Source organism: Marmota marmota, unplaced genomic scaffold (assembly GCF_001458135.2).
Source record: "Marmota marmota marmota unplaced genomic scaffold, marMar, whole genome shotgun sequence".
NCBI classification, from domain to species: domain Eukaryota; kingdom Metazoa; phylum Chordata; class Mammalia; order Rodentia; family Sciuridae; genus Marmota; species Marmota marmota.
In genome coordinates, this window is record NW_026000093.1 from 13,421,479 (window position 1) to 13,434,016 (window position 12,538).

Below are 12,538 nucleotides of genomic sequence, written 5' to 3' on the forward strand. Positions count from 1 at the left end.
AGAGGTCAGCTAGGGTCAGTTAGGGTCTCATCAATAGAGGCCCTGGTGTTAACTGCTGGGCATGGCCTGTAATATCAAAAACAGACATTGCTTTAGGATGGAAAGAACATGCTAGATTCTTTCTTACCATCCCTTTCATTTATTTGTATTTTATATAAAAAAATGATCCCTCTCATTTCAAAGAGCCCGTGAAGTCAAGATATATAATTCTTTTCCTTTGTGAAAAATCTTCCTCCTGTTCAATGAGGGAGCCTCAGACACACTCTTCTGGTGGTTTATTAATGTCACAAAGCACACTTTATTTTTATTTGAACTCGCCAAATGTTCTATACAAGGCAAACACTTCACCATGAAATATTTAAATTAAAAATAAATAAGTTAATTCCATCCTACATAGATCTTCAGCTGCCACATACAAATAAAAGACATCAGTTATAAATTAAATAAGTTAAAATAAATAGTCATAAGAAACTCTATGTGGTCCAGCAAGATCACCTGTTTGTTCCCTAATTTTGTTCTGGACCCCAATTTCTACGCTGTATAAGACATTGGACAGTTCATTGGGATTAGCCCCTTGGTGAAAAAGCCCTTGAGCACAAGTTTCCAAATCATGTTTCGGTGCCAGGATCAGGTACTTGAGTCTAGCACAATGGCTGAAGGCAGAGATGAGCAAGGTGAAAGCCCAGAAGCCCAGGCCTCTTACCCACCACCACACCTCTGGGAATTTACCTGGAGATACAGAAACAGGAAATTCAAAGAGCACAAAGCAAGATGTTACCACAGTGCAACAGTCAGAAATATCCTTTGAGTCTGAGATGTAGAATGGTCACACTCTAGTTTGTACAAAAGACAGCAATTTCCAACACAGTCATAGGCTAAATTTTAACTACAGAATTTCTGATTTCATTAAATAGGTTGAGTTAATTTAAACCTCTTAATTAGAAAACAAGCCTTCTGGAGGCAGAGTTCAGGTCACAGATGAGGACTGTCACTGTCACTAATCCCCTCCATGGGCAAGGAATCACCCATCCATCACTGAGTCTTTCAATTCAGATCCCTTCTCCACACACTCTAGGCAGCCTCTACCAATCCATTAGCTTTAATGCTTGAGACAAAAACTGATTACTAACCCTAGTCCTTCTCTATGTTCTGAACTCTTTCATGTGAAGGAGTATGTATAATACAAGCATTGAAGCTGGACACCCATGTATGTTAGGTGCCTTCAGAATAATCATTTAACCTTTTTGAACTGGCATCTACATATGAAATGGATAAAGCCATCTAATTTGGTTGCTAGAAAGATTAGGATAATTTCTATAAAGTGCTCAGTATCATGCCTGGCACATAGTAGGCATTTAATAAATGATAATTATTATTACCATTGCTATTATGTGATCATTTTAAGGCTATTGATGTTGAAAATGGAATTGGTGATGACATTTCCATTGATAGAGGAAAGCATAATATTATATATTAGGTTAAACCATATGGATATTCAATTGTTTTGACCAATAGAAATGGCAATGTCCCCTGGTTCAGTCCAATATGCAATGGTCTAATTCATTCAGATCACTTACATGTTCTAACTTTATCAGACTCTTTGCTTCATGGTTGTCCCCAGAGACACCTGCCTATCATTTAAAAAGTTCCTCGAATCAGTTGCTAGAGTAAGCACAGCAGGGAATCTGCTGAGGGAATTTGAGGATCTGGGGAATGATCCTACCATTTCATATGTCTATTCACATAACCTGGGGAGGCCTTGATTTCCCCATCTGTAGACTGGGAATCATTTTTTTTTTTTTCCAACTGGGGCTTTGTGATAAGAAGAGATAACAGATGGGAAAGCACTTTCAAAAGTTACAATCATTGGACCAAAGCAAGGTATTATCAATTCTACTAGATTATACCACTTAAGAAAACATTAACATTTAATTTTAATGTTTTTCTATAGAAAAAAAATGCACATAAAAGAACAAAGAAGTCATGCAATCATGCCAAATGACCATCAGAAATGATCTTGATGATACTGTCAGGTAGATATTAGAAGTATTAAGTAGATACATAGTGCTTTGTCCTTAGAATTTGTACCTCATCAAGGTGATATAAACATGAAATGGGAAGTGTGAGAACCATGGGGTTTACAAACCCCTCGAAGGTCAAGCTTTTACATTCATGCCAGAAATTATACATTTTGGAAAAACCCACAAGGAAGACAGAGGGATTGCCTTTGTTCTCTCCTGTAGATTTTTAAAATGGGCTGGCAAAGTTTGCTTTTGGTATAGTTATGCCTAAAGATAGGGATATAAACTTTATGACCTCCCAAAGTAACTTTCAGACCAACAGTTTTATTTTGCCTTCAAGGGACCGTTCCTTTTCCACACCCTAAGCTGGGTGATTGGCCAGTGAGGGAGGATGATGTTTGGACCAGCTACTAGCACAGGTGAGTGTGGCTCAGTCCCAATCCTCAAGTTTTCTTCTCTGTCCTGTGAACCTCGGCCAATGCAAGGCACCTGGGAAGGGTCACCTCTAGTCAGCCTCGAAGGCGCTGTTGGTGGCTCCCACGTATTCAGACTTCTTCTTGTGCCTGGTCCACATTTTCCGGAGGATGCCAGGGACACCGCAGGAGGCACTGCCTGTCAGTGGCAGAGAAGCCTCTGCACCCTGGGGGAGAGTTGGATACTCTTCCATCATCTTCTTGAGATGTCTGGATCTAAAGAAAAGCCAGGGGTGGGTAAGGTAATCACTTCACTGAACCAGACACTCTCCTCCTCTGCTTCTCTATCCTGTGATTAGGCTCTGCAGAGCTGAAGGGTTTTTTTGGGGGGGAGACCCACAAGAAAATATCCCCCCGGGGGAGGCTCCTATAGGGTATGGGGAGGACATAACTCTGGCACAGTGAGTCATGGGATCTCATGTTCTGCTCCTGTCCCCATCTTTGGGGCCTGACCTTGTAAAGCCTCCATTTTCCCACCCCTCCCACCTCCACATGAGAAATCTCGAGGAAAGGGCATATTCCCCAAAGCATCAGCCACTGAAAGAGTGTTTGCCTTGGGGTTGAATCCTACTTTCCACTTACTAGGGGACTCAAGCAAGTGACTTATCAGCCTGTTTCCTCCTATGCAAAGTGGGGATAATTTCACCTAATTCCTAGGGCGTTTGTGGAGAGGAAAATGGGGTAATTAAGCATCCGTGTGCATGCATGTTGTAGACCTTCAATAAATGTGCATCTCCTGAGGTGCTCCTTTTAGGCAAAAAATAGAGGTCTTTTCAACACTGGGGTCCAGGAATGAGAATAACTGAGTTGAGAGAAAGAGTCATTTGAGAACCCTTTGCCATGCAGCTATGTGGACCTGAAAGTTGACCTCTGTTAAGGCACAGTGAAGTTTGTGCTGGTCTACTCGAACTCAGCTGTCAGCAACAGCTATCACCACTTAGAAGGATTTGTAAACGAGGATGTAATACAAGCCAAATGATGATTTTTTTTTTTAACTTTTCTCCAGTTAAGTCCCAATACATTGAATGACACATAGCTTTTATTTATTTATTTTTTAACTAAGGATTGAATCCATGGTGCTCTATCACTGAGTCACACCCTCAGCCCTTTTTATTTATTTATTTTTATTTTGAGACAGGGTCTCACAAAATTGTGGAGGCTGGCCTCAAACTTGCTGGGATTACAGGCATGTGCCTGGCTATGATTTGGCTTTTATAATTTATATTTAAATATGGGTTGTTTCCTCCCAAAAATCATGTTAAAATTTAATCCCCATTATTAGACATTAAGACACTTCTCAGAAGAGGATATACAATCAATCAACAAGCATATGAAAAAATGTTCAACATCTCTAGCAATTAGAGAAATGCAAACTAAAACTACTCTAACATTTCATCTCACTCCAGTCAGAATGGCAGCTATTATGAAGACAAACAACAACAAGTGTTGGCGAGGATGTGGGGGAAAAGGCACACTCATACACTGCTGGTGGGACTGCAAATTGGTACAGCCAATCTGGAAAACAGTATGGAGATTCCTTGGAAACCTTGGAATGGAACCATCATTTGACCCGGCTAGCCCATTCCTCAGTTTATACCCAAAGGATTTAAAAACAGCATATTACAGGGACACAGCCTTATCAATGTTTATAGCAGCACAATTCACAATAGCTAAATTGTGGAACCAACCCAGATGCCTTCAGTAGATGAATGGATAGGGAAACTTCAAATGGTGTGAAAATACTTTGTGTACAACCAGTGACTTGAAAAATTGTGCTCTATATGTGTAATATGAAATGAATTACATTCTACCATCATGTATAACAAACTAGAATAAATAATTTAATAAAAAAAGCACAAGGAAAAAGAAGACATTAAGAGATGGGGTCAGGCAATACTTTCAAGAGGTAATTAGGGCTCTGCCTTCAGGATTAATTCATTCGTGCAATCAATGGGTTATCTCTGGATTAGGTGTGCCAGAAAAACAATTTGATGGGCTGGGGTTGTAGCTCAGTGGAAAAGTGCTTGCCTAGTATTTGTGAGGCACTGGGTTCAATTCTCAGCACCACATACAAATAAGTAAAATAAAGGTCCATCAGCAACTAAAAAAATACTAAAAAAAAAAAATTTGGCTAGGTCTCTTCTCCGTTCCCTATCTCTAGCCATGTGATATCTTATTGCCAGGGGCTCTGCCAGCCAAAAGGCCATCAGAGGCAGCCCCTTGACCTTGGCTAGTGCCATGAACCAAATAGCTATTTTCTTTATAACTTAACCAGTCTGCAATATTGTGTTATTAGTAGCAAAAATAATAATAATAATAATTAATGGACTAAGACAATATTGTCACACGTGGTCTTTTGGATGTGTGCTGAACACTTTCCCAAGAACATGGCTTCCCAACTACTGGTTGGGAGTTTCTTGAACAATGTTAACAGCAGTTTGAGCTAAACTCTCAGCACATGATTTCACTCAGCTCTCACAATAAGCACTCTAGTTGGGTACTCCTGTCTTTCCTGTTTTTCTGCTTGTTTTTAAATAGATGAGGGTGTAGAGGGCAGAATAACTTGCCTGAAGTTGGAGTGGGTGGAACTGCTAGGCTAGAAAGCAGATGAATTGCAGATTCTTGCTGTCTTCAGGCATTGAAGGCAGTGAGGAGGCATTGGAGGAATAGCCACTCCTATTACCCTAGCTGCTGGCTCTGGATTAGAGTTAACAGGAGCACTGGGGTTATAGTTTGGTTTGAAACCACAGTATTTTATACATTTCTTTACCTGTGGGCAGGGGCCCCTAAATGAATTCATGAGGCATTTCTGACATCATTGGGTAAACAGGAGGTTCTGAGTATGGCTTGCAATTACATTCATCTAATTAACCAAAAACCCTCCCAAGTGACAATTCTTTAAGCCTACAGAGTGGTGTTAATGAAGTGGAAACCATGAAAAACATTTCGGCTTAATCTCAGGGAAACAGTTGATGAGGCGCTACCCAGACCCAGGATTATGTCCCTCATTACAAGGTAATCTACAGCTGGCAAGGGTTTTGTTTTAGTATTTTGAGAGTCTGAAAACCAGGCCACCTGTTACTCTCCTGCACAAGACCAGGACTGGGTGGGGAGCCCTGCACCTGGCAGGGCTGGAAGGCACCGTACTTACCCTCTCCCCAGAACAGCTCCATTCTCTGAGCCTGTGGCTGCCACCTCTGGTGCAGCCGGAGATTTCACTGAGATCCGGGCCACTGGAGGAATCTGTGTTGTGAGGAAAGGAGAGGGAATTGAGTAGTGTCCATGTTCCACCCTGGGAACTACCACCTACCTGGGCAATAGCTTTTACCCTTGTCCAGTATTAGCCCTAAAAAGCCTTGTGATAACTGAACTGGGCTCTACCTCTAAAGTCTGATTCAGCAGATCTGATGGGTGCCTGAGCATCAGCATTGCAAACAGTGTCCCAGGTACTGCTGGTCCTGGGATCCCACTTTCAGAACCACTGGCCTAGAGACACTTGAGTGTCTCTCAATTGAGTGCTGCTCAATCTTACATGAGAGCTGTCACCCTCCCACCAACATCATCTGTGTCGGTTGTCAAGTCCTTCAGATTCTGGCTTGGAACAAGCTGCCTACACTACAGTCAGCCTCTCCAATTGCTCTGCTGCAGCCTTCAAGGGACAGTTACCTCAGATCTCCTTGTTTGTTGATCAGACCTTCCCTACATCCTGGAATTGCCATGACTTTCCACAGCAGGGCAGACTGAGGCCAACTCTGAAGCCGTTTCTTGAAGGTTCCACAACACTGGATTCAACCCTATCTATGGCAGCTCAGCCTTCTGCTATTCCCCATGTGTCATTAGATCCACTTCCTGTTCCTGCAGGAGTGGACCTGCATTCCTTAACGCTATTCACAACTCTGTATCTTTTCCTTCACTCTCTGGATCAAGGTCTCATCTTTGCCTGTCCTTCAAGGCAACTTTTTCCAGGAAGCCTTCCTTCAGCCTGGTGGACCAAGCGGCTCTTTCTCTGTCTCCAACTCTCCAGAGCACTGTCTATGTGACACATTATGGCATCCCACCCACTCTGGTTTTAAATTCTCCATTTGCTTCATATGTGTGTCCAGTCTCTTGGTCTATAGAAAGATTGAAAGGTGAGTGGCAGAGTCTGGGACTTAACCTATTTGGTAGCCCCTTCTACAGGAGGTGGTAAGGACTCAAGGAGCATGTACTGAATTGAAAATTAACTGATGGCCTAACCAGAGCTAAGTCCAGAGGTTGCTTGTCAAAGGACACACATTATGCTTTGTTCTTCCACCCCAAGCCAGATCAAAGGCTTCAAGTCATCACATTCCTGAAATCACTGGGAAATTCCCGGTCAAGGACACTGCTGTTTGCCACCTCCTTCTCGCCTGAGCTGGCCAAAGGTTGTAGGCAGAGTTACTGTGCCACCTTGTGGTCCCTCCCAAGCACATCCTCCCCTTGGTGCCAGTGGCCCTGCGAATGTTCACCCACGGCCCCTTAGCTTTGGAGGAAAGGCCCTTGTTCACACTCCTTTCCCCCTCTTTCCTTGGTCCCATCTCACCCAGTGCATGTCTGTATTGAATCAGATTTAGTTGTGTGGGTTCTGGATTGCTCTCCTGCCCTAGGGTAATGAACGGTGGGACTCAGCCTCACTGTTTCCAGGCCTGTAGGAAATGCTGCCTTTTCCTCCTCTTCATCACTATCACCTCATACCTATCACTACTCTATACCACCCCAGCTCCCTCTGGCCAGTTACTGCAGCTGCTACTCTGCCAAGGGTGCTGTCTGAGCCCACCTGAAGGCCTGGGGGCAGGTAATCCAAGGTCATGAGCTACTCTCTTCCCCTTAACCTTGATCCTTCTCTGGCTCAGCCAAGGGTAGCTGTTCTGTCACAACCTAAGGCATCAACTGCCTGGTCACCCCACTTTCCCCTGAGTTTAAGTTTGGAGAAGCCCTGATAACAACTTTCCCCTCCTCTCCTTTGTGTGGTTTTCCTAGTATACTGATGACTTAAATCAGATCCCTGGATTGGGTATCCTGCCCAGACCAAGAGCCATGTACCCACATCTCTGTCTAATTTGTTCCATAGAGAGGAAGGGCTGGCCAGACAACCTCTGGGGTCTCACATTGTACCATCTATACATCTTGGGAGCTGACACTGACTGAAAGGGCCTGGGGTGCCAGATATGACTTCAATTCCAGTTACTGCTGACTCTGCAAAACCAGAGAGAACCCAACATTCAAGCCCAAAAGATGACATAGGAGAAGAGATAGATGTGGAGATGTACCACCTGATTCCTGTTCAAGGAAGGACAGAGGGTGAATATGAAGGCTCTTGGCTTCTTTAGAGGGTCACCTCGCCCAAGGGGCAACCCACATGCTATGCTGAGGTGGAGTGAAGAGGGGCCATAAAAGCTTGACCATTTTGGCTCAATTCAGATTGACCTGGTGGGGAATACTTATCCTAGAGTTCCCCGACAGGAGATGTTGGATTTGCATCATGGTTCAGCCACTCCCTCCACCAAACTCTGCCTCCTTACTCCTGTTACTCATTCCTAATATGCATCTTGCACTTCAAACTCCAAATCCCAGAGTGTGCTTTGAGAGAACTTGGCCTTTAGCAGATGCCTCAGAAGTCTCTATACTGAGATGGCTGGTTGTTGTGGGCTGTTTCTTTCAAACTGAAGCCTAAACCCCAATGTGATGATATGGGAAGGTGGAGAGTATGAGGGGTGATCAGGCTTACATGAAATCATCAGGGTAGAGTGCTGATGGTGGTATTAGAACCCTTATAAGAAGAAAAGGAGATTCCAGAGATCTGTCTCCAAACGCCTACAGAGGAAAGACTGTGTGAGCACATAGCCAGAAGGCAGCCATCTTTACTCTGGGAAGAGGGCCCTCACCACAACCTGAATCTGCTGACACCTGATTTTGGATTTTCCAGCCTCCAGAAATGTGAGGAAGAGTTGTTTCAGCCCCCAAGTCCATGCTATTTTGTTATAGCAACACAAACTGACTAAGACACTAGGGTTTTGTGTTTTTTGTGGTGTTTGAGAACCTTATATCTCTTTACCCCTCTTGCTGCACCTGCCACTTAGCTATGTTCATCTGGTGGGGCTTATTGTAAAAGCCAGTTTCCGGCCCCCCACCCCCATATAAGAGCTGTCTGCTGGGTCACAGCTTCTGATTCCCTAAGAACTGAATTTCTTGATGAAAAGAAAAGCAGTCAGTGATGTGCCACAGGCACACAAAGCAAAGTCAATCAATAGCCTTTAGGAGCAAATACCGCAGTTCCGCTTTTCTAATAATCCTCAGGCCTTGGCAAATGACACTTAGTCTCTCTTCATGGCTCAGGAGAAACAGAGATAGTGAGAAGTTTAAAGCACAGCAGCTCTAACTAACCAGGCTTAGTTTTTACTTACCAGCGATTTTCCATATGCTCGATTCCCACACAGATTTGATGCTTTGGGTTCAGAAATCCCCACTGCAAAGATGAACAGAGAAGATATTACTCAGTGGTACTCAGAGTTCTGCCTCCCCCTGGTTCTGCATTAATTATTTTTTTTTTAGCCAATCAATCACAGAAGGGAATTTCTCAAGCAGCAAAACCAGAGAGTAAGGTCAGGTTTTGATCCCTGCCAAGTGGAGCCGCCTGCATCCCTGACACTCTTCTGGAGGTGGGGGACATGGGCTGGAACTAAGATCTACATACCATCCAGGTGTCAATGAAGGCTCACCAATTGTAACAATCATATCACTTGGTGTGGGATGCTGGTAGCTGGGGGAGGGGTGCATGTGTGGAGGCGGGAGGGGGACATATGGGAAATCTGTACACCTTCCGCTGAATTTTGCTATGAACCTAAAACTGTTCTAAAAAAATAGTCAGTTTCTGAAAACCACACATGTGGAAGCACTTGGCACTATGTCTGCCTGCAGAAAGTGGTCAGAAAATGTGCCCTCAGCTCCTCCTTCTTTTCTAAGGCGTCACCTCAGGTCACAAGAGGGTAGAGATTATCAGGTCTGTATACCTGGGATCAATTTGGTAACATGGAACTTCTGGACACCTCTCTAGAAATGAGCAAGAGAAGTTGTATCTGCAGTAGGAAGTTCAGCCCATTTGGTGGAAGAACGGGAGTTCACTGGTTCAGAATTCTGAGATATTGGCTACATAAGATGAATGTGCAGAGACTCTTCTAATATGTTTATTCTAGATGCCCTAATCTACTTGTAATTTCTACCATGAAGCCTGCAATAGCTGCTTCTTTTTCCTCTTTCTTCTTCTTTTGCATTACTGGGGATTAACCTGGTGGTACTTACTGTGCTACTAAGCTACATTCCCCAGCCTTTTAAATTTTATTTTGAGAGAGGGTCACCAAGTTGCTGAGGACCTTGCTAAGTTGCTGAGGCTGGCCGCAACATAGCAATCCTCCTTCCTAAGCTTCCTGAGTAACTATAAATTTTAGATGATCATGTTATTGCTTGGAATTCTCAGAACTACCAATTCTTGAATTATTTTTTATTTCACTTTGCCTAAATAAACTCTACAGAATTCTTATTTATTTATTTTGCTGTTCTGGAGATCAAACCAGGCCTTATGTACCTAATCAAGCACTCTATCACTAAGCTACGGCCCCAGCCCCAACTCTGCGAAACTTAATTGATCTAAGAGGATTATCTTTTTTTATATATATATATTTTAGTTGTAATTGACACAATACCTTTATTTTATTTTTATGTGGTGCTGAGGATGGAACCCAGGGCCTCGCACATGCCAGGTGAGTGCTCTACCTCTGAGCCACAACCCCAGCCCAGGGGGTTACCTTTTAACACTACTGATACCAAACTTAACGAATGGTGCATGGCCATTAATAACAGTAGCTCATAGCTTTGTCTCTGTGTGCCAGGCACTGTGATGAGCATAAATCATTAATACAGTGAACCCTCCATAGTCACAGGTTCTTCATCTGTGGATTCAAATACCTACAGATTGAAAATATTTTAAAAGGGCTGGGGATGTGGCTCAAGGTGTATCGCGCTCGCCTGGCATGCGTGTGGCCCGGGTTCAATCCTCAGCACCACATACAAACAAAGATGTTGTGTCTGCCAAAAACTAAAAAATAAATAAATATTAAAATTTAAAAAAAAAAGAAAATATTTTAAAAAATGTTTCTGTACTGACTATAAATAGATTTTTTCCCCTTTCTTTCTGTATCAGGGATTGAAGGGACACTTAACTACTGAGCCACATCCTCAGGCCATTTTATTTATTTATTTATTTATTTTTGAAACAGAATCTTGCTAAGTTGCTTAGGGCCTTACTAAGTTGCTGAGGCTGACTTAAAACTTGTGATCCTCCTGCCTCAGCCTCCCTAACTGTTGGGATTACAGTGCCCAGCTGAGTAGACTTATTTTCTTGTCATTCCCTATAACATATAGTAAAGCAACTTACATAGCACTTATATTATTAAAAGTAATCTAGAGATGATTTAAAGTATGCTGGAGGAGTATAGGTTATCTGCAAATATGACACCATTTTATATAAGGGGCTTGAGCAACTGTGGATGTTGGCATCCGAGGTGAATGGACCTCAAAATTGATGCCTCATGGATACCAAGGGACAACTGTATCTCATTTAATCCTTACTGGAACACTAAGAGGCAAATATGATAGTTTGCACTTTCTAGTTGAGGAAACTGAAACTAGAGAGATCCATAACCATTCTAAGAAAGTCATTATGGAGTAGTCAAGAGATCTCTTTGGTGGTCCTGCAGGCCTAGGGGAGGCTTGGCCAAAGGGCCCAGCCTGTAGGAGGAGATGGCATTTTTTTTTTTTTTTAGTTTTAGGTGGACACAATATTTTTATTTTATTTTTATGTGGTGCTGAGGATTGAACCCAGTGCCTCACATGTGCTAGGCGAGCGCTCTGCCTGGAGCTACAACCCCCACCCAGAGAAGGCATTTTCCAGGTGGGGAGAGACAGGAAAGGTAAGCCATAGAGCGAAAAGTGCCAGTGAAAGTCCAGATAGGCGGAATATTAGAAGTGTCACAGAATTACACTGCAGCTCAGTCTATCTACCTAACTGATAGAAAGGTGGGGACAGGAGTGTCACTAGAGGTGGACTGGGAGAGGCCAGGTTGGCCTAGAGGGAAGGAGGGAGAGGGAAGGAGGGAGATGCTTAAAACACAAGGATAATGGGGGCAAATTTCTGCTTCAGGAGGACTACGCTGGTAGCCTTGTAGAGGGAGGGGGCCTAGATTTTGAGGCCCCTCACGGACAGTGTTCTCCACATACTTGAGATTCAGGGAATCTCATCCTGCACCTTGAGGTAAGTATAACAGGGCAAGATAAGAACTACCTAGTAGTTGACAGGGTCTGTGTTCAGCGTATAAAGGAGTGGGGCAGAACAAGAGGGTGTTAAGGACCTCACTGGCTCCAGACTTGCTGGCATGATGAACAGCAGCTCCTGCTGAGAAAGCAGCTTTCCACTTGTCTAAACAAGTTGGTTCTGAGGTACTCTGGTTTATTTCATTCAGTCCCACAGACAGCTGATTTTTCCAGTCCTGGGAGGTGAGAACCATCTCTTTTCCAAGCACCTGAGGTCTCATACTGAGAGCTCCCTGCCTAGTTTTCTAACTTCAGAGTCCTTGAGGTTCCCAAGCCTCCTGAAAGCATCTCTCTCCCAAGTGAAAAGGCAACAGCATCCAAGAGCCTTCTCCTATGGCTCAGACAAAAAAGCAAGTCCCTAGATCCAAGATCCTCAGAGATATACAGCTAAGTCCCTAGATCCAAGATCCTCAGAGATATACAGCTTTCTGAGAGGAGGGAGTGAGACTCAACACCTATGGATTGGTGTCTAGCCTTTATTTGAAGAGCATCAGGATATGGCTTTGTCTCAAAAAAGCTCCCTCCTTTCCATCCTCTCTGGAATCTATCAGACTGGGGGCTGAAGGAATTGAATCAATGCCCAGTTCAATCTCCTTTTTTTTTTTTTTTTTTACATCTGACTAGCACATCCCTGCATGAGCTGACTGTCACGTGCTGGGC

At 43.5% G+C, this 12,538-nt stretch overlaps 1 protein-coding gene across 1 annotated transcript in view; it reads right to left on the bottom strand.

Moving 5' to 3' along the window:
- Nucleotides 1-260: 260 nt before the first annotated feature.
- Nucleotides 261-12,538, bottom strand: part of Vxn (vexin) — a 28,144-nt gene continuing 15,866 nt past the window's right edge. Inside the window, exons 4-6 of the mRNA XM_015485748.2 lie at nt 8,917-8,978; nt 5,646-5,737; nt 261-2,710 (exon numbers count right to left, since the gene is read on the bottom strand). Coding sequence (XP_015341234.1) covers nt 2,527-2,710; nt 5,646-5,737; nt 8,917-8,978 — 338 coding nt within the window. The 3' untranslated portion in view covers nt 261-2,526. The remainder of the gene's footprint in view (nt 2,711-5,645; nt 5,738-8,916; nt 8,979-12,538) is intronic.